This window comes from Stegostoma tigrinum, chromosome 6, assembly GCF_030684315.1.
Source record: "Stegostoma tigrinum isolate sSteTig4 chromosome 6, sSteTig4.hap1, whole genome shotgun sequence".
Classification (NCBI taxonomy): domain Eukaryota; kingdom Metazoa; phylum Chordata; class Chondrichthyes; order Orectolobiformes; family Stegostomatidae; genus Stegostoma; species Stegostoma tigrinum.
The window spans coordinates 88319428-88341870 of record NC_081359.1 but is presented as its reverse complement, the minus strand read 5'-3'; the positions used below and the strand labels follow the sequence as shown (position 1 = coordinate 88341870).

The 22443-nt window shown below is 42.4% G+C and overlaps 1 protein-coding gene across 2 annotated transcripts in view; it reads left to right on the top strand.

Annotated features, from left to right (window-relative positions):
* The first annotated feature begins 385 nt into the window (after positions 1-385).
* Positions 386-22443, top strand: part of LOC125453339 (thrombospondin type-1 domain-containing protein 1) — a 33738-nt gene continuing 11680 nt past the window's right edge. Inside the window, exons 1-3 of one of the 2 annotated variants that reach the window (XM_048532776.1) lie at positions 386-509; positions 1512-1675; positions 14486-15442. In XM_048532776.1, the coding sequence (XP_048388733.1) occupies positions 1618-1675; positions 14486-15442 (1015 nt within the window). In that variant the 5' untranslated portion in view covers positions 386-509; positions 1512-1617. Of the gene's footprint in view, positions 1397-1511; positions 1676-14485; positions 15443-22443 lie in introns of both variants that reach the window. The other variant, XM_048532775.2, reaches the window with a different exon arrangement.

Here is a 22443-nt window from a genome sequence, read left to right as displayed (position 1 = left end):
TCTCTCTCATAAACCAGGGTGGCGTCTGGAATGGACTGCCTGGAAGTGTGATGGAGGCTGAATCAATTGAAACATTGACGAGGACATTAGATGATTATACAAATAGAAACAGTGTACAAGGAGATTGGGACAAGGGAGATAAATGGCATTAGCTCATAATGATCAATGGCTGGACCGAATGGCCTCCTACGTTTTAGTGATTTTGTGACTCTTGCTCTATTCTCAATGTGAGCTTTGCAACTGAAGAACAGTTTGGAGTCTGAAGTTTGGCGTTTCCTTCCCCACAGTCAGACTGTTCCCCATTCGGACACTGCCTGCACTCCTAGTCCCATTCTCTGGGAAACGGAAGAGCCCACCAAAGGCACCGCCCACCGTTACAGTGCCGCTTTGAACCAAAAACTGTCCCTCTGCTAGAGAACCGAAACTCTGGGAAACTTCTGCACTGCAACAGCACGACGGGAACTGGAGCTGCGAGATCGGAATAGAAACGGATTATACAGGGAGAGAAAGTGCGAGCAAATCCCGGACTGTCACAGGCAGAGAGAAAGCGGGCGACCCCCAGATTGTTGGAGGAAGACAGAGACATACACAGACTGTCAGAGACAGAGAGAGACAGTCCCAGACAGACTGAGAGGGAGACAGACTATCAGAGAGAGAGAGAGTCGGTCACAGACAGACAGAGACAGACAAAGACTGTCAGAGAGACAGACAGGGAGAGAGAGAGAGAGACATACTGTCAGAGTGAGAGAGACCGTCACAGACAGGCAGACACAGACTGTCAGAGAGAGACACAGACTGTCAGAGAGAGAGAGAGACGGTCACAGAGGCACAGAGAGAGAGACACAGGCTGTCAGAGAGAGAGACACACACACAGACAGTCACGGACAGACAGAGAGAGACACAGACTGTCAGAGAAAGAGAGAGAGAGACAGATGGTCACAGACAGAGAGAGACACAGACGGTCACAGACAGACGGAGACGCAGACTGTCAGAGACAGAGAGGGAGAGATCGAGAGAGAGACACACGGACTAAAACAAGGGGAGACCTAGACTGTCACAGACAGAGGGAGAGAACCAGACTATATGTCTCTCACACACACACTTCGTCACTCACTCACACAGACTGAGTGACAGAGATAGGGAGACTCAGGCTGTCAGACACACACAGACTGTTAGAAACGGTGACACTGAGAGAGATTGCCATTGTCAGGCAGAGAGACAGGGAGTTATTACCAAGTACAGTTCAAGCAGCAGAATGAGTTGTGGATAAAACTGTAAATAACGCCTGTGGTTATTTTTCTGGAGTTTATTTCATCGGCACCATCTTTAATATGAATGCCTGATTCTAGTTTTTATTTTTGAAGATTTCTGAGGGATCGGCAGTGGTTTCATTTCTGTGGGTTCTATTCAGCTTGATTTAATTTTACTGATTTACAGAAGTACAGCTATTTTGCGAAGTTTAACTGGATTTGTTAAAGTGAAGAGTTTTACTGATTGTGATTTCCTTATAGGGTGTTAGTCGCGTCGGAGGAGACCACTGTAAGGATCATGAAGCTCTGAGTATGAGAGGGGACATGAAGAGTGGGCAGAGGCCGAGTTCCCTCCCCAGTGATCGGAATGAGTCGGGTTCTCTCGGGTTTCACACACATTCTGCTGCTGGCCTTCTCGGGATATGGTAAGTGGAACAGCGATGCAGGCAGTTCAGGGACAGATGGGGCATTGGAGCTTGGCAAACTCTCTCGGTACAGCCAACGATGTGGAAAGAAATCGAAAGCAAATTCAAACAAGGTTACCTCTTGAAAATAGCAATTTGACATTCCCATTGCACTGTGTTGTCAGCAGGTTGTTCGCTGTGAGCAGAGGTTTTGTTTCATTCCCTTCAATCAAGTAGGTGTCGCTGACTGAACTCAAACTTATTGTCCATCCCTTGAGAATTAGCAGTGAGGCTCCCTCTTAAACCACTGTCCTCCATCTGTCCATTTTAGGGCAAAGAGTGCAAAGTGCCTGTGTTTATGGCTATGTGATCCCACTGTAGAACTCCAGTTGCAAAACAATCTTCAGGTGGTAGCCACTCCCTACCCCTGGGTGTGAGAAGGAGATGTGTTTGATTCCCATTCCAGGGTTTGATCACAGGAGACTACCAAGGCATTTTTGGTTCGAGGGATTTCTGAACCGCCCATAGTTTGAGCTTGTCACTGAGTTGTTAGTCTGCCCTTTGTGGGTGACATGAAAGATCCATCCAGAGATAGTAAGAGAACGGGAACAAAGAACAAAGAAAGTTACAGCACAGGACCAGGCCCTTCGGCCCTCCAAGCCTGTGCTGATGTCCTTCTGCTCCCTGCCCATTCATGTATCTGTGTAGATACATCTTAAATGACACTATTATGCCTGCCTCTACTGCCTCTGCTGGCAACTCATTCCAGGCACCCACCACCCTCTGCGTAAAGCTGCAGATGCTGGAGTCAGAGATAACACAGTGTGGAGCTGGAGGAACACAGCAGGCCAGGCAGCGTCAGAGGAGCAGGAAGGTTGATGTTTTGGGTCTAAAGAAGGGTCCCGACCCAAAACGTCAACTTTCCTGCTCTACTGACACTGTCTGTCTGCTATGTTCCTCCAGCTCTCTACTGTGTTATTTGTGAAAGATCCATTGACACTTTTTCAGGAAGAGTGGGATGTTATGTTCTTTATGCCCATATTCCTCAATCAACACCACACATACATGGGGAAAAAGAACCTCAGGTCATTTCTACATGTAAGTTTGAAGGACCCTTGTGCAAAAAAAAGGCTTCTGCAGTCCTACATGTAACAGTGACTGTAGTTCGTTAGTACTTCAATAGTGGTAAAGCCAGGGCCATTGTAATGTCACAAGTGATGCTAAAAGGTGCATGGTATGTTTTCTTTTATGTTGTATCTTTTGAATGAATGACTAGTACACAATGTTCTGTTACTCCAACAACTGCTTTATTATGGACAACCTCTAATATGTAAAATGCGAATAATGAAATTCTGATACGTTTTCGTCATATCTTCCTTCTCAACAATGCACTCTTAGCTCTTTGTTTAGGTGCAGTTAAGATGTTAGACAATAGGCTAATATTATGCAGGACAAAAATTGCTAGAGAATCTCAGCAGGTCTGGTAGCATTGTTGCAAATTCGCGTGGAGTACTTGTGTTTGGGAGGCAGGAAGTTAGGATTTGGTGTTTCTAAAATACTAGGGCTTAAAGCATTGTGTGGTCCCTTTAAAAGATTGTGTGCTTTTCCTGTGCTTAGAGATTTAAAATGGATGTCTGTCAGCAGCAGCTTGAAAGTACACAGAGAGCACCTGAATTGAAACATTTATATCAAAAGGCCACACAGATGACAGGCCAAGCAAGCAGTTATTATCAAGACAACAGGCCTTTGAATTTAGCCAATCAATTTGAACCAGGCACTTTGACGCTAAAAACCAATTACATTTTAATCTGATGGTTTTGACAACATAGGACAAATCGTATTTTAAGAAATATTGATATATCATCAAGGGTATAAAAGAAAGTGACAGTTGGACAAAGCCCAGAACTAACTGCCATCTGCCAGACCTGACAGCCCTCAGCTCTCCAGAGAGAGTTGCTGGCTCTCACAGCCTTCTCTATGTCTTAGATAAAGCACCATCTAAATAGTAACGATGCCCATAGCACAACTGGTTAACATTTGAAGAATCAATGGAGAAATCGCAGAACGTTCCAGAAGACACATAACCTACTGTAATTCTGAGAGTATCAGAGATAATGGGAACTGCAGATGCTGGAGATTCCAAGATAATAAAATGTGAGGCTGGATGAACACAGCAGGCCAAGCAGCATCTCAGGAGCACAAAAGCTGACGTTTCGGGCCTAGACCCTTCATCAGAGAGGGGGATGGGGGGAGGGAACTGGAATAAATAGGGAGAGAGGGGGAGGCGGACCGAAGATGGAGAGTAAAGAAGATAGGTGGAGAAGGTGTGGGTGGGGAGGTAGGGAGGGGATAGGTCAGTCCAGGGAAGACGGACAGGTCAAGGAGGTGGGATGAGGTTAGTAGGTAGCTGGGGGTGCGGCTTGGGGTGGGAGGAAGGGATGGGTGAGAGGAAGAACCGGTTAGGGAGGCAGAGACAGGTTGGACTGGTTTTGGGATGCAGTGGGTGGGGGGGAAGAGCTGGGCTGGTTGTGTGGTGCAGTGGGGGGAGGGGATGAACTGGGCTGGTTTAGGGATGCAGTGGGGGAAGGGGAGATTTTGAAACTGGTGAAGTCCACATTGATACCATATGGCTGCAGGGTTCCCAGGCGGAATATGAGTTGCTGTTCCTGCAACCTTCGGGTGGCATCATTGTGGCAGTGCAGGAGGCCCATGATGGACATGTCATCAAGAGAATGGGAGGGGGAGTGGAAATGGTTTGCGACTGGGAGGTGCAGTTGTTTGTTGCGAACTGAGCGGAGGTGTTCTGCAAAGCGGTCCCCAAGCCTCCGCTTGGTTTCCCCAATGTAGAGGAAGCCGCACCGGGTACAGTGGATGCAGTATACCACATTGGCAGATGTGCAGGTGAACCTCTGCTTAATGTGGAATGTCATCTTGGGGCCTGGGATGGGGGTGAGGGAGGAGGTGTGGGGACAAGTGTAGCATTTCCTGCGGTTGCAGGGGAAGGTGCCGGGTGTGGTGGGGTTGGAGGGCAGTGTGGAGCGAACAAGGGAGTCACGGAGAGAGTGGTCTCTCCGGAAAGCAGACAGGGGTGGGGATGGAAAAATGTCTTGGGTGGTGGGGTCGGATTGTAAATGGCGGAAGTGTCGGAGGATAATGCGTTGTATCCGGAGGTTGGTAGGGTGGTGTGTGAGAACGAGGGGGATCCTCTTGGGGCGGTTGTGGCGGGGGCGGGGTGTGAGGGATGTGTCGCGGGAAATGCGGGAGACGCGGTCAAGGGCGTTCTCAATCACCGTGGGGGGGAAGTTGCGGTCCTTAAAGAACTTGGACATCTGGGATGTGCGGGAGTGGAATGTCTTATCGTGGGAGCAGATGCGGCGGAGGCGGAGGAATTGGGAATAGGGGATGGAATTTTTGCAGGAGGGTGGGTGGGAGGAGGTGTATTCTAGGTAGCTGTGGGAGTCGGTGGGCTTGAAATGGACATCAGTTACAAGCTGGTTGCCTGAGATGGAGACTGAGAGGTCCAGGAAGGTGAGGGATGTGCTGGAGATGGCCCAGGTGAACTGAAGGTTGGGGTGGAAGGTGTTGGTGAAGTGGATGAACTGTTCGAGCTCCTCTGGGGAGCAAGAGGCAGCTCCGCTCAGTTCGCAACAAACAACTGCACCTCCCAGTCGCAAACCATTTCCACTCCCCCTCCCATTCTCTTGATGACATGTCCATCATGGGCCTCCTGCACTGCCACAATGATGCCACCCGAAGGTTGCAGGAACAGCAACTCATATTCCGCCTGGGAACCCTGCAGCCATATGGTATCAATGTGGACTTCACCAGTTTCAAAATCTCCCCTTCCCCCACTGCATCCCTAAACCAGCCCAGTTCATCCCCTCCCCCCACTGCACCACACAACCAGCCCAGCTCTTCCCCCCCACCCACTGCATCCCAAAACCAGTCCAACCTGTCTCTGCCTCCCTAACCGGTTCTTCCTCTCACCCATCCCTTCCTCCCACCCCAAGCCGCACCCCCAGCTACCTACTAACCTCATCCCACCTCCTTGACCTGTCCGTCTTCCCTGGACTGACCTATCCCCTCCCTACCTCCCCACCCACACCTTCTCCACCTATCTTCTTTACTCTCCATCTTCGGTCCGCCTCCCCCTCTCTCCCTATTTATTCCAGTTCCCTCCCCCCATCCCCCTCTCTGATGAAGGGTCTAGGCCCGAAACGTCAGCTTTTGTGCTCCTGAGATGCTGCTTGGCCTGCTGTGTTCATCCAGCCTCACATTTTATTATCTTGTAATTCTGAGAGTCTTTGTTTTTGTACATAAGTGGGATTTGTACTGATTGGAACAGCATGCCATTTGAATCTTATATTATTCTGGAACAGTTAGTAGTTAGAAGAGATTTATTTGGTTTGTTAATGGTTTAGGTAATATGTTCACTGTTAAGAGTTAGATAAATAAATCATTACTTGTTGATTTTAAGGTCAATGTCAAGGATTTATTGCTACTTAACCATTAGAAGTTGCTGAAAGGCAGGTTACACCACTTTTCACACTCCTTTTACAGATTATAGGGCGAGAAACTCTTCTTTGGGTGTTTCAGTTTTAGTTCTCAGAGTGGAGGCTCAATCTCTGCTCTATAACAGATCGGGGGCTCGTTGTCTCAAATCTGGACACATTTAGACAGAATTGGGGTATGAAAAGTCCCAGCAGATTTAAACCCACTTGGGGACTTGTGTCCAACATCATTAAATGAAACTTAAATAAAAAGTGGAAAATCTGTTTTATTTTGGTTGCTTGTTGGTTAAATCAAAAGTGGGGAAACAGCTCTTAACATTGCAAAAGAGGTCCTGTGGTAGAAGATGCTTCCCAAATTTGCCAAGAAAGGTTAGAAAGACAGAAGAAGGTGACACTTTTGGAATTAGCAGACCGGCTAAAATTGGGTTTAACTAGGGATAAAGATGAAATTGTAACAGAGTTACCCAAGCATTTAAGTATGTCAGAGACACTGTCAAGTGCAGAGGAGTTGGAAAAAATTAAATTGCAACTGAGGCAACTGGCATTAGAGGACAAAGAAAGTTAAAGGGAACTGAAAAAGTTTGAATTATGGTTGAGAGCAGAGGAATGAGAAAAGGAGAGAAAAGAAGGGGAAAAGGGAGAGTTAGAATCAGAATTAGAGAGGAAAATCAATTTAAAATGATGGAGTTGAAGGTAGAAGTTAGCCTTAGCGAGGAGGATAATGATGATGAACAAATCCATCGTGGCCAAAGACCTGGTAGGGATATGTACAAATATGTCAAAACATTACCAAAATTCGACGAAAAAGATTTAGAAGCCTTTTTCATTTTCTTTGAGAAATTGGCTAAACAGATGACTTGGCCAGAGACTGTGTGGGTAATTTTAATTCAGACCAAGTTGGCAGGCAGGGCTAGTGAGGTGCTTGCAGTGCCGTCAGAGGAGGTGTCAAGGGAATATGAAGAAATAAAACAGGCTGTTTTGAATGTCTAATGGACTGATACCAGGAGCATGTAGACAATGGTTCAGAAATGTGTCGAGTTTGAAAGAATTAAACAGAGCAACATTTGATAGATGGATGAGAGCATTAAAGATAGAAGACATTATTATTCTGCTGACTGAGTTTAAAAACTCACTTCCAGAAGTGATAAGAACTCATTTTGGGGAACAGAAAGCGGAGGTGATGTGTGAAGGTGCATGAGTGCATAAATTGAAATCTAGCTTCCGACAGCAATTTTATTCTGTGATGGAGAGAAATTGGGAAAGAGGGAGACCCTTCAATGAAAAACAAATATTAGACCACACAGGGAACAGTTTACCTTGCATAAAAAAGGAACCCAAGAGGGCAAAAAGGAGGTGAAAGATATCAGGTGTTTTCACTGCAAAAACGTGAGACATACTAAGTCACAGTGCAGGTGGTTTAAGAAAGGCATTGGGAAAAAGGATGCGGTAAAAGAGGCTAAACCAATGGGAGTAGTTGAGGTAGTGAAAGAAATCCAAAGAGAAGTCGAGGATCTGCAGGAGAGTGCGCAGCCTAGTCACAGACTGGAAAGTAACATAATGCCCAATCTTTTCAAAGACATCAGCCCTCTCTGATGAAGGGTCTAGGCCCGAAACGTCAGCTTTTGTGCTCCTGAGATGCTGCTTGGCCTGCTGTGTTCATCCAGCTTCACACTTTGTTATCTTGGATTCTCCAGCATCTGCAGTTCCCATTATCAGCTGTATGGGTAAGCTTTACTCAGGTAGTACGGGGGGAGTAGGTAAAGAAGTTAAAATATTGAGTGACACAGGAGCTATTCAGTCTCTAATAGTACGAGATGAAAATATTTACACTCCTTCTGAAATATTGCCTGAGAGAGTGGTAATCTGTGGGATAAATGGAGAGAGAATTAGTGTTCCCCTGTGTAAGACAAGGCTAGACAGCCCAATCAAGACTGGGGAAGTGATAGTGGGAGTGACGGAAAAATTGGCTACTCCAGGAATACAGTTTATTCTTGGAAATGATACGACTGGATTGCAGATGGGAGTGATGCCCATTGTAGTGGAAAAGCCAAAAGAAAACCAGGGAACTGAGGATTTAAAAGAAAAATGCCCTGGAATTTTTTCCGGACTGTGTGGTGACAAGATCTCACAGCCATAAGCTAAAACAAGAAGGGAAAGCAAAGGAGAAAGATGAAGAAGTTGAGGTCCAGTTAGCTAACACTCTGTTTGATGAAATGGTAAAAGACAAACTTAAGCAGGTAGAGGATTAGGCAGAGGTGTTTTGTTCTGAAAGATTAATAGAGTTACAACAAAAAGGTGAGGCAATAAAGGATTTATATCATAAAGCCTACTCAGAAAAAGAATCAAAGTATATTCCACAGTGTTACTACCTTAAGGATAGACTCTTAAGTTGGAAATAGAATCTGCGGCACGTTAGTGCAAATGGGAAATGTGTGGAAGTCCGTTAGATGGTGTTGCCAACAGAATACAGACAGGAAATATTGTGGATAGCACACAAATTACCTGTAGGAGGTTATCTAGGACTGAGGAAGACTCAGGCTAAGTTGCAGAAGCATTTCTGTTGGCCTGGATTACATAAAGATGTGGTTGGATTTTGCTGTCCCTGTCATACGTGTTTGATGGTAGGAAAGACATAGGCTGTGATAAAACCGGCGCCTTTAGTGCCACTTCCTGCGTTTGAAGAACGTTTCATGTAGCTTATGATCAATTGCGTAGGTCCCTCTCTAAAACCTAAAGTGAGAACCAATATTTGTTAACCATAATGGATGTGTTTACAAGGTTTCCACAGGCAATTCCATTATGAAATGTCAAAAATGGTTGTGGAAGAGTTGAAGATAACAAAGTGTGGAGCTGGATGAACACAGCAGGCCAAGCAGCATCTTAGGAGCACAAAAGCTGACATTTTGGGCCTAGATCCTTCAGAAAAGGGGGATGGGGAAAGGGTTCTGAAATAAATAGGGAGAGAGGGGGAGGTGGATTGAAGATGGAGAGAAAAGAAGATAGGTGGAGAGGAGAGTATGGGTGGGGAGGTAGAGAGGGGATTGGTCAGTCTGGGGAGGATGGACATATCAAGGGATGAGGATAGTAGGTGGGAAATGGGGGTGCAACTTGAGGTGGGAGGAAGGGATGGGTGAGAGGAAGAACAGGGTAGGCAGGCGGGGATGAGCTGGGCTGGTTTTGGGATGCAGTGGGGGGGAGGGGAGATTTTGAAGCTGGTGAAGTCCACATTGATACCATTGGGCTGCAGCGTTCCCAGGCGGAATATGAGTTGCTGTTCCTGCAACCTTCGGGTGGCATCATTGTGGCACTGCAGGAGACCCATGATGGACATGTCATCTAAAGAATGGGAGGGGGAGTGGAAATGGTTCGTTGTTTGCTTTCATTGTCCGTTATGGACTACCCAGAGAGACTCAGTCCAACCAAGAGTTCAATTTTACTGCCAAATTATTTAAGGAGGTTGTGGATGGTTTAAGCATCAAACACTTTAAATCCAGTGCATACCATCCTGAATTCCAGCGATAAAGATATCCCATTTATATTATTTGCTTTCAGAGTTGCTCCAAATGAATCCACTCAGTTGACCCCATTTGAATTGAGATTTGGACACAAAGTAAGAGGACCTTTAAAATTAATTAAGAAAAAGTTGATAGGTCCAAAGTTAGAGATCGCACAGTCAGATTATGTTTCTGAGGTGAGCAAATGATTAAACAGAGTAAGTGAATTAGCTAGACAACATTTGAAGGTGGCAGAGCACCTAATGAAGCATGAAGCAGATAAGAAATCCAGAATTTGTACATTTGCCCATGGGGTTAATGTATTGGTGCTGTTACCAGTGGTAGGAGACCAGTTATAAACAAGTCTTAGGGGTCCTATCAGATTGAGAAGAAGTTAAGTCAGGTGAGTTATCTGGTAAAGATGCCAGATATGGAAAAAACTTTATCAGGTGTGTCATGTGAACATACTGAAATGTTACTACGACAGGAAAAGGCAATCAGAGAAACAGGTATTAGTTACTGCCACTCAGAGGGAGGAATCAAATCCAGATGATTTGGATTTTGAGGTGCCTCAGAATAAACTGAATAATGAGGAAGTCCTTAAGGAATGTGAGAGGGTAGTGAGCTATCTGTCCCAAGGACAGAGAACTGAATTGAAAGACTTGTTGCAGTGCTATGAGGACCAATGTGGAAATAGAATGGGGAGGACTAATGCCATAGTACATGAGGTTGACATAAGGGATGCTGTTCCAATAAAACAACACCCCTCAAGGCTTAATCCTTTCAAAGCAGCACAGGCTCAGAAGGAGGTGGAAGCAATGCTCCAAGAAGACATCATAGAGTTTGCCGACTATGTTGGTACACAACAATTTTGCATAGATTATTAGAAGGTCAATACTGTGACCAAATCTGACTCATACCCAATTCCAAGGCTGGAGGATTATGTGGAAAAAGTAGAACAAGCCACATACGTCACAAAATTGGACTTGCTTCATGGTTGCTGGCAAATAACTTTGTTGGAGAGAGTGAAAAAAGTTTCTGCTTTTGTAACCCCAAATGGGCTCTACCAATTTGAAGTCATGCTGTTTGGAATGAAAATCACATCAGCCACTTTTCAAAGATTTATGAACTGAGTTGCTACAGGATTGACTATTGTGCCATTGACGTAGATGACTCAGTGATCTTTAGCCATTCATGAAAAGATCACGTGGAGTATTTGGCAGAGCTCTTTGAGAGACTACGGAAAGCAAAGTTGGTCATAAACTTGGCAAAAACAGAATTTGCGAAGGCGGGTGTAATATTTTTAGGGCACAACATTGGATACAGATGGATGAAATGGTGGAAAGTGAAGACAAAGGCCACTGAGGAATTTCCAAGGCCATCCTCAAAGAAGCAAATGCTACAATTTTTAGGATTGAGCGGATTCTACAGGAAATTTGTACCACGTTTTGGTGGAGAAGTGACACCGTTGACAGATTTATTAAAAAAAAACACACGATTTCAGTGGACAGAACAATGCCAACAGGCATTTGAGAATTTAAAGGCAGTATTAACCACTGCATCCATTTTAGTCACACCAAACTTCTTGAAACCCTTTAAAGTTGCCATCAACGTAAGCAATATAGGTATTGGAGCTATGCTGCTACAGGAGGATGACTGTGGAATTGAAAGGCCAATCAGTAATTTTTCAAAGAACCTCAATATCCATCAGAGGAAGTATTTAACCATTGAAAAAGAGTTATTGAATTTGGTCTTACGACAACTGGCCTTACAACATTTTAGTGTTTTCGTTGCAAACAATGCATCAGAGGCAGTTGTTTATACCAAGTACAATCCTTTGACACTTCTGAAAAGATTTAAGGACACGAACACCAGATTATTTCATTGGAGTCTCATATTACAGGCATTTAATTTACAGATTGTACATGTTGCGGGTCATGAAAATGTTATATTGGATGCTTCATCGTAAAATTAGAAGTAAAATATTTATATAAGATAGAAATGGTAATGTTCAATGTTGTGTGTGTGAATATATAAATGTGTAACTCTAGATTAACGGGCTATGGATCTACTAACATATTGGAGTTGAAGTTTTAAAATAAAAAGAATGAAGACATCTTTTCATAATGATGGTTCATTTTTTTCCTTAAGGGGGAGGTGTTATAAAGTTGGGTGGAGTACTTATGGATTGGGAGGGAGGAAGGTAGATAGAATTTAGTGTTTGTAAAATACTAGGGGGGTCACGCATTGTGCAGTCTCTTTAAAAGATCATGTGCTTTTTCTGTGTTTAGAGATTTAAAATGGATGTCTGTGAGCAGCAGCTTGAAAGTTTGCAAGTACACAGAGAGCGCCCGAATTAAAACGTTTGTATCGAAAGGCCGTAGAGTTAGCGGGCCAAGCAGCAGTTTTTATCAAGACAACAGGCTTTTGAAGTTGGCCAATCAATTTGAACCAGGCACTTTGATACCAAAAACCAATTACATTTTAATCTGATGGTTTTGACAACATACGACCAATCCTATTTTAAGAAATATTGATATATCATCAAGGGTAGAAAAGAAACTGGCAGTTGGATGAAGCCTAGAGCTAACTGCTGTCTGCCAGACCTGACAGCCCTCAGTTCTCCAGAGACAGTTGCTGGCTCTCACAGCCTCCTGTATGTCTTAGAGAAAGCACCATCTAAATAACAACAGTACCCACGGCACAACTAGTTAACATTCCTGACGGAAGAGTCAACAGAGAAAGCGCAGAACATTGCAGAAGAACATTCTATAAGTGGGATTTATACTGATTGGAACAGCATACCATTAGAATCTTATATTATTCAGGATTATTTAGTAGTTAGAAGAGATTTATTTTGTTTCTATAACTCTTGGACATAAATGAGGAAAATCTACACACAGCTAAATAGAAAAATCAATGCATAAGTTTTTTTTAAATGGAGCAATGATCAGTTACTGATTTCAAAAGCTTTTTGCTAAGATCCCAAATAAAAGATTAGCATATTAAATTAAACGGCATGAGAGTAGGGCTAGTGTACTGACATGATCAGAGAAGTAGTTGGCAAACAAGAAACAAAGAGTAGAAGTAAATGGAACTTTTACCGAGGGGTCAGCAGTGACTAGCTGGATCAGTCCTTGGATCCCAGCTATTCACAATATATATTAACAGTTTAGGTGTGGAAACTAAATTTAATATCTCCAGGTTTGCAGACAACACATAGGTGGGTGGGACAGTAAAGAGTGAGAGCAGAGATGCTTCTGTGTGATTTGAGTAAACTGAGTGAGTGGGCAAATGCATGGCAGATGAATTGGCTAAATTGTAATATTATCCACTTTGTTTAAAAAACACGGAAGGCAGATTATTACAGATTTGAAAAGGGGGAGGTGCGCTGAGACCTGAGTGCCCTTGTACACCAGTCACTGAAAGTAAGTATTACAGATGCAGCAGGTAATGAAGAAGGCAAATAGTATATTGGGCTTTAGTAGAAGAGGATGGGAGTACAGAACAGGGATATCTTGCTGCAATTGTACAAGGCCTTGGTGAGATCATACTTGGAGTATTGTTTTGGCCTCCTTGTCTCCTATAGGGGTGGCAATGGCCTAGTTGTATTATTGCTGGACTGTTGATACAGAGAGCCAGGTCTTGTCCTGGGGACATGTGTTCAAATCTTGCCATGGGAGAAGGTGGAGTTTGAATTCTTTAAATATCTGGCATTAAAAATCTAATGATGCCCATGAGTCTATTGCTGATTGATGAAAAAACCTATCTTATTCACTAATGTCTTTTAGGGAAGGAGACTGCTATCCTTACCTGGTCTGGCCTATATGTGACTCTGGACCTATAGCAATGTGTGGTTGACTCATAACTGCCCTCTGGGCAATTAGAGATGGGCAATAAATGCTGCCTAGCCAGTGACGCCCTCATCCAATGAATAAAGAAAAACAAAATTTGAGGAAAGATGTTCTGGCTAAGGAAGAAATGAAACAAAAGTTTACCAGACTGATTTCTGGAATGGCAGGGCTGACATATGAAGAGAGTCTGGATCAGTTTCAACTATATTCACTGGAATTTAGAAGAATGAGGGGGGAGTCTCATAGAAACTCATAAAATTCTAATAGGATTAGACAAGGTCTAGGAAGGATGTTCCCCATGACCAAGGAGTCCAGAACCAGTGGCCAGGGTTTAAGAGTACAGGGTACACCATTTAGGACTGAGGGTGAAGAAATTTCTCTTCATCCAGATAGTGGTGAGCTTGTGAAATCTTTTGCCCAGAAAGCAATTGATGCCAAAACATTGGATGTTTTCAAGAAATAGTTAGATATAGTTTTTGGGCTAAAGGTATTTCAGGTATTTTGTATGTTTTTGTTACGGTTTTGGAAATCAGGACTTCAGTTAGTAAATTTCAATCAAGCCTTCACTAAACCCACAGTCCCATTTCTTTCTTTGCCCAACTTTCTGTCCCCTCCTTTCACAGCCTCATCTGTTGCTGCCATAGCTTATTCAGTTGGGATACGAACTCCCTTACCCTGATGTGTTAAATCTTCACCTCAACTCTGTCACTCCCGTCCCCACCCTTGATTTGATTGACTTTCTATCCTCACTGAACTTTACATTCATGTAATTACCCTCACTCACAACCTCACCCATGCCTGCTACCTCCATCAACAGTAGGTCATTTTTAATCAATGCCTTCTCCTCCCCTTTGTGACCCCTATCCCACTGGCCATTCACTAAGCTCACTAAGCTGGTTGTATAATTGTCTCATACTCACTCATATATTTTGTGAAACAAACCTCAATATAATGTCCTCTCTTTTATTGCAGCTGTTTTTGCTGAAGTTAATTATCGACTTTCAAAGCAACCTTGGCACGTGGCCCTAAGTAACCAGACTGTTCAGGTTGACCTCAAAGAAGTGGGTAATGCAAGTGTACAAAACCTAACTGTGTCTCTCATCGACATTAACCGAAACCGAACTGTTGCCACAAAAGTAATCACTGGAAACCAGTCCCAGAGTTCTGTGGAGTTTGAGTGTTTTCATTTCAATTATGCTGGCAACTTTGAGTTTAGAGTCACGGATTTTACAAGCAACAGCACAGCTCAGTGGGCAACTGAGTCATTTCACGTCAAGTGGCCAGAATTTCACACTGAAGTGACAAGGAAAACAGTCTCACAGAGCGTTTTCCAGATCCGAGTATTTACTCGTGAATATTTATGCCCATGGAAAGTAAATATATCGACACTAATCCTGGAAGTTACAAGGATTGAATTCAATGAACCTGGAGCTTATAATGCTGACAAAGCGTTAAAGAAAACGATAAATAAAGAAATTGTATTGTCTAATTCTCAGTGGGTCATATTTGATTGTACTGATTTCAGCCAAGATGCACTTGTAATGATTTCCCTGAGATCTCCCAGGACCAATTCAGTGATCTTATCAAAAGGGCCACTAGTATTTACCCAAATTGTTGGATATAAACTGCTTGTCAATCATTTGAGAACAGCTACATGTGAATCATCTGCAGAGATTGGTGTAGTGACACCACCTTGCACCCACTTACCGGGCAAGATTTCTGTGTATAAAAAACAAAGAGGGACTTCGTTTGGAAGACAGAGTTTTGTAGCTGAGAAGTGGCTGCGTCCCAGGGATAACAAAACCGAATTTGACTGCTCTCTGTTTGACACGGGGAAAAATAACTACTGCTTCGAATATGTTAGTATTCTGAATCACAGCCACACTTCCACCAAAGCTGTAAATTGTGTTACCCTTCAGAAACACACAGGTTTGTATTATTTAAAATTATTCTGTGTCTCCCCTTTCATTCATAAAACAACTTTCCAAAGTTGCTAGAATATAGGAATAGTGATATTAAATAATCTGTGCAAAGTTGGTAGATAATGCAATTAATAACATTTCAATTAATTTATCATTTTCATTGAACGTTTTATTGAAGTAACATATAACATTGTCTTACATTGGTTTGATAATCAGCCCTTCACCAACCAAAAACAATTGTAAAGTATTAAGGTGAATGTACGAGTCTTAATTGAAAAATTACCATGTTGATGTAGTTAACTCAAAATTAATATTTGAAATACTGTACTGAAATACTTTGTTTTCTCAAAATTTGCTAAGTCTTGTTACATTGATCTTGACTTTGTTGGCAGTGATGAAAGGACAGTGATTATCAGTCACCATGAGAAATTGATCAGGTTCTTAAATGTGAACTCATCCTATTCCACATTAGTTTAAATTTGGCACCTCTGACAGGAAATTCAGCAGCAGGCAGTCTAATCAGCCAGGCAGTTGGCAGAATTCTCACAGGACACAAAGCACGAATGGTATCATTCATAACAAAGTAAGTTAATTGACAGTGCACATGGGGAATGAATAAATCCGATTTGACAGCCATTACTAAGATGAGAAGAATCTCATTCTCACAAAGAACAAGAAGCTAGGTAAAGGCGGAGAGGTAGTGCTCCTAATCAAAGGTATTGTTGGCGTATTAGTTACTGAGGACCTAGGTTCAGCGATCAGGATTTAAAATTGGTTTCGATGAAGATGACAGAAAGCAGTCACTAGGGGCTTGGTCTATAGCCTCCCTCCCCTGCCCCCCCCAAACAGTAGCCACAACACAGGAAGAAATATGCAAGAAGAAATAATGGGTGTTTGTAATAAAGGGGAGATAACAACCCTGAATAGTTTTAGTTGATATTTAAACTGGAAAAATCAGATTGGCAATAGTAACCTCAGTGAGGAGTTCAGAGAATCCTTTAGAGATAGTTTCTTAGGTCATTCTGGAACTGACTATGGAGCTGATCTAGACATGTAATTGTGTAATGTGAAGGGATTAATTAATTATTGATCTCAGAGTAAAGGCACCTCTAGGTAACAGTGATCATAATATGATTAGAACATAGAACATAGAACGATACGGCATATCACAGTACAGGGCCTTCAACCTACGATGTTGGGCTGAACTTTTACCCAAATCCTAAAGTCTATCTAACCTCCACCATTACCTTATACTATCAACCATATGCCTAGCTAATAGCCGCTTAAATGCCCCTAATGAGGCCGACTCCATTACACTCTCCAGCAATGCATTCCATGCTCCTACCACTCTCTGAATAGAGAACCTACCTTAGACGTCACCCCTATATCTACCTCCACTCACTCTAAAACTATGCCCCCTTATATTAGCTATCTCCGCCCTAGGAAAAAGTCTCTGGCTGTCCACTCTATCTATACCTCTGATCATTTTGTTCACCTCTATCAAGTCACCTCTCATCCGTTGTCATTCTAAAGAGAAAAGCCCTAGCTCTCTCAACTTTTCCTCATAAGACCTTCCCTCCATTCCAGGCAACATCCTGATAAATTTCCTCTGCACCGTTTCCAATGCTTCTACATCTTTCCAGTAATGAGGCGAACTGAACTGGACACAATACTCCAGATGTGGCCAAACCAGGGTTTTGTATAGCTAGAGCATAACTTCACTGCTCTTGAACTCAATCCCTTTATTAATGAGAGCTAACACACCATATGCCTTCTTAACAACTTTATCCACCTGGGTAGCAGCTTTCAGGGAACTGTGAACATGAACCCCAAAATCGCTCTGCTCCTCCACACTGCCAAGAAGCTTTCCGTTAACCCTGTATTCTGCCTTCAAGTTTGTCTTTCCAAAATGAATCACCTCACACTTTTCAGGGTTAAACTCCATCTGCCACTTCTCAGCCCAGCTCTGCATCCTATCAATGTCCCTTTGTAATCTAGAACAGCCCTCTGCGCTATCCACAACTCAACCCACCTTCGTATCGTCCACAAACTTACTAATCTACCCTTCCAATTCTTTATCCAAGCCATTTACAAAAATCACAAATAGAAGAGGACTCAGAACAGATCCTTGTGGTACACCACTCATAACCGAGCACCATGTTGAATATTTTCCATCCGCTACCATCCTTTGTCTTCTAAGTGTCAGCCAATTCTGAATCCAATCTGCCACATTTCCACCATCCCATGCCTTCCTACTTTCTGCGTGAACCTACCATGGGGAACCTTATCAAACGCCTTACTTAAATCCATGTATACCACATCCAGTGCCCCACTTTCATCCACGTGTTTAGTCGCCTCTTCAAAGAATTCAGTAAGGTTTGTGAGGCATGACCTACCCCTCTCAAATCCATGCTGACTATCACAAATCAAACTGTGCATATCCAAGTGATCATAAATCCTGTCTCGCAGAGCCCATTCCGATAATTTACCCACCACTGATGTAAGAGTAACTGGCCTGTAATTTCCGGGGTTATTCCCTATGCCCTTTCGTAAACAAGGGAATGACGTTTGCCTCTTTCCAATTTTCTGGCACTATACCCGTGGACAATGAGGACGAAAAGATCATCTCCAAAGGCCCTGCAATCTCTTCCCTCGTTTCCCATAGAATCCTTAGATGAATCCCATCAGGCCCAGGGTACTTATCTATCTTCAAGTTCCTCAAAAGTCCTATTACATCTTCCTTACTAACATCCACCTGCTCTAGCCTACCAGCCTGTTTCACACTGTCCTCCTCTACAACTAGGTCCCTCTCAGTTGTGAATACCGAAGAAAACTATTCATTAAGGACCTCTCCAATCTCTTTAGGCTCCGTGCACAAATTCCCTTTACAATCCTTGATCAGCCCTACCCTTTCTCTGATCATTCTTTTATTCCTCACATACATGTAAAAAGCCTTGGAGTTTTCCTTGATCCTATCTGCCAATGTTTTTTCATGCCCAAATATAGCTCTCCTAAGCCCTTTCTTCAGCTCCTTCCTGGATAACATGTATCCTCCAGAACCTTTTCCATTCCTTGTTTCCTAAACCTTACATTAGCATCCTTCTTCCACTTAACCAGTCGTTCGATCTATCTTGAGAACCCAGGCTCCCTCACTCAACCGCATCTTCCCTGCCTGCTAGGGACAAACATTGAGCACACGCAGTATGTATTCCTTAAGCAATCTCCACATTTCTATAGTGCTCTTCCTTGATATCATCTGTTCCCATTTTATGTTACCCAGTTCTTGCATAACAGAATTGTAATTCCCCTTGCCCCAATTATAAACGTTACTGCCTTACAACTTATATACAGCTTACAAGGGAGAAGAGTGAGGCTAACACTAGTATTTTAGATCAAAATAAGGGCAACTCTGCAGCCAAGAAAGCTGAGTTAGTTGAAGTGAGCTCAGATATTAAACTAGGACATAGAGACTCTTTAAGGGATATTTCAGAATACCTATGATAAGCACATGTCTCTGAGAGGAGGACCCATCATCTGTGATAACTAAAGCATTTAAGGAAACCATCAAACTTAAGGAAAAATACACATATTTGCACAAAGTTGAGCGGCAAGTCAGATAACTTGTCATGATATAAAGGAATGAAAAGAATTACTAATTGAAACAAGTAAATTAGAACTTGAGGGGAAGTTAGCTAGAAATGGAAAAACTGATAGAAAGAGTTACGATAGGCCTCTGAAAAGGAAATGAATAAACAACGTAAGTGTTGGCTCTCTAGATTGTGATAATGGAGAACTGACAGAAACTAATAAAGAAAAGACAAATGTAATGAATAACTATTTTCCTTCTGTCCCAATCATAGACGATACAAAAATTATCCCTGTAATGCCTATCAATCAAAAGGTGAATGGAGAGTATAATCTGGTGTGATTATAATCACTAGGGAACAATATTGAGCAAACTGATGGAGCGGTGCTTTAATAAATCTCCGGGTCCAATGGACTTCATTTTTGGGCCTTAAAGAGGTGGCTAATGAGCTAATAGTGGTGGGATTAAATTTCCAAAGTCTGTTTAGATTTTGGAAAAGTTTCATGAAACAAATAAAGCAGCAAATATAACCCCTCTACTCAAGAAGGGAAGGAGGCAGAAAACAGAAAACTAGAAGCCAGTTAGCTTAATGTCTGTTCTAGGGGAATTTTTAGAATCACTGAGTAAGGGGGTTATAACTGGGCACGTGGGAAAAACTCCAGGTGATTGGGAAGAGTCAGTGTGGTTCTGTATAAGGGAAATTGAGTTTAAGCAACTTGCTATGATTTTTTGAAGGAATAACGTACACACTAGATAAAGGAAAATGCATTGACATACTGTACTTTGATTTCCAGAAGATATTTGACAAGGTGCCACAGAAAAGGTTACTGTGCAAAGTGGGGCCGCTGCTATTGATATACCAGCAGGGATAGAAGATTGGCTGCTGGCAGTAGACAGAGTATCATAAATAATCTTCTTTAGATTGACTGCATGTGACAAGTATGTTGAACTAGACCCTCAACATTTTACAATTTGTATTAATTATTTAGGTGAGGGGTACGGAGGCATGGTAGCTAAGTCTGCAGATGGCTCAAAGGCAGGTAGGAAAGCATGTTGTAAAATGAGATATCAAGGATGCCGACCAATATATGTAGATTATGTGAAATGGCAAAAATCAGTCACATTGACTGTAACATTGGAAAATAAAGTTCACTTTAACAGGAAGAATTAAAAAACAGAGTATTATTTAGCTGGTGATTAACCGTAGCATTTCGAAGTGCAGATGGATCTAGATGTTCTAGTGCATGAGCCATAAGAAGTTAGTATGCAGATACAGCCAGAGATCAAGAAAGTATGGAATGGTGTTCTTTATTGTAAAAGTAATTTAAAATAAGTATCAGATGTTATGCTTCAGTTATCCAGGACACTGGCGAGACCACATCTTGAAATCGATGTGCAGTTTTGATCTTATTTAATGAAGCCCACGAATGCACAGGAGGCATTTCCAAGGAGCTTGATGAGATTGATATCCAGAATGAGGAAAGACTGGGCAGGCTGGACTTGTTACTGGGCTGAGAACAAAAAATGCTGGAGATCACATTGGGTTAGGCAGTATCCATGGAGCTAATGATTCGAGTCTATCAGAGCTCCTATATTGTTTTTACTGAAATTTAGAAGAGTGAGAGGTGATTTGATTGAGGCTTTTAAACTCCTTTTAATAGGCTTGATGAGGTGTACATGAACAAGATATTTTCTCTTGTTGATGAGTCCAGAACTAGGACATACTGTTTTAGGGTCACCTTTTTAAATCAAAGATAGCGAGTTTTGAGAAGATTTGTAGCTCAGTTTGAGGTTCTGGATGTGAGTTTGCTCGCTGAGCTGGAAGGTTTGTTTTCAGAGGTTTCATCACCATTCTAGGTAACATCATCAGTGAGCCTCCGGTGAAGCGCTGGTGTTATGTCCCGCTTTCTATTATCTGGTTAGGTTTCCTTGGGTTGGTGATGTCATTTCCTGTGTTGCCAACTCACTGGCAACTGAGGCTCACTGATGATGTTACCTAGAATGGTGATGAAATGTCTGAAAACAAACCTTCCAGCTCAGCGAGCAAACTCACATCCTAAAACAAAGATGACGGGAATTTTGTTTTGTTTCAGAGAGTTGTGCGGCTTTGGAGTTCAACCCTGTAAAGGCAGTGGAGGCAGGATCATTGAATATTTTTAAGGAAGAGAAATTAATGCATGGGGATCACAGCAGGTCAGGCAGTACCCATGGAGAGAAAGCAATCTAGTGTTTTAAGCCTAGATGATACTTCATCAGAACTCTGGATCTTCATCTAGACTGGAAACGTTAGATTGCTCTCTCTCCATGGATGATGCCTGACCTGCTATGACTGCAGCATTGTTTGTTTTCAGTACAGATTCCAGCATCTACTGTGATTTGCTCCTGCATAAATTAATTCTTGTTAGGCAAATGAATCAAGGGCCATTGGGGTCAGATGGGAATGTGGGATTTGGAACATAAGCCTTGATGTTGAAGGGCCAAATGGCCTCCTTTTTCTCGAATAAAAACCAAAAGAACTGTGGATTCTGTAAATCAGGAACAAAAACAAAGTTGCTGGAAAAGCTCAGCAGGTCTGGCAGCATCTGTGCAGGAGAAAACCGAGTTAACGTTTCGAGTCCGGTGAGTTCTGAGGAAGGGTCACCATACTCGAAACGTTAACTTTGTTTTCTCCTCCACGGATGCTGCCAGACCTGCTGAGCTTTGCCAGCAACTTTGTTTTTGTTCCTTCTTCTCTAAGTTTGTTCATAAACTGTATGGACTCTGCACAATCACTTAAATGTGATTTAGAGAGCAAAATATAAATTGTGGCACATAATCAAAGTTAAGATAGACATTCAAATATCAGACCACAAATTCAGAATATTTTAAAGCTTTCAAACAAAATCAGAAGCTTTAAATACTGGTTGGAGGAAATGGGACCCCAAACTTTTAAATTAGTTTTTCAAGACCAGAGAAGTTGTTCATAAATGAGTATTAATTAGTGCACCAGTATAAACTCAATTATTCCTGATTTAACAAAGCTTAACTTTTTCAGTGCTATTTACAGCTTGAACAATGTATTACTAGTTTAAATCCATGACAAGTTAATGATTTTGAAATTATTCCATCTATGAACGTTGCAAAAGCACATCTTGTAGAAATGCAGGGTATATCTGATAGAAATTTTTGAATTTGTATTTCGCTATATATGTGCAGTTGCTAAAAATACACAAAACACATGTATGTGCATATGCTTTAACATTGGAAATTCACATATTGAAGCATGCATCAATGGTCTACTTTCTCTGTGTAGCTCACAAATTGCAGTTGAAGGAACTTTCAAGGGACAACGAGAAGTATTGATCACACTTGAAAGAAATAAATAGTTCCAATTCTTTTTGTTGATTTTTCTTTTTTCCCCAATGGCTCTGATTTTTACTGCA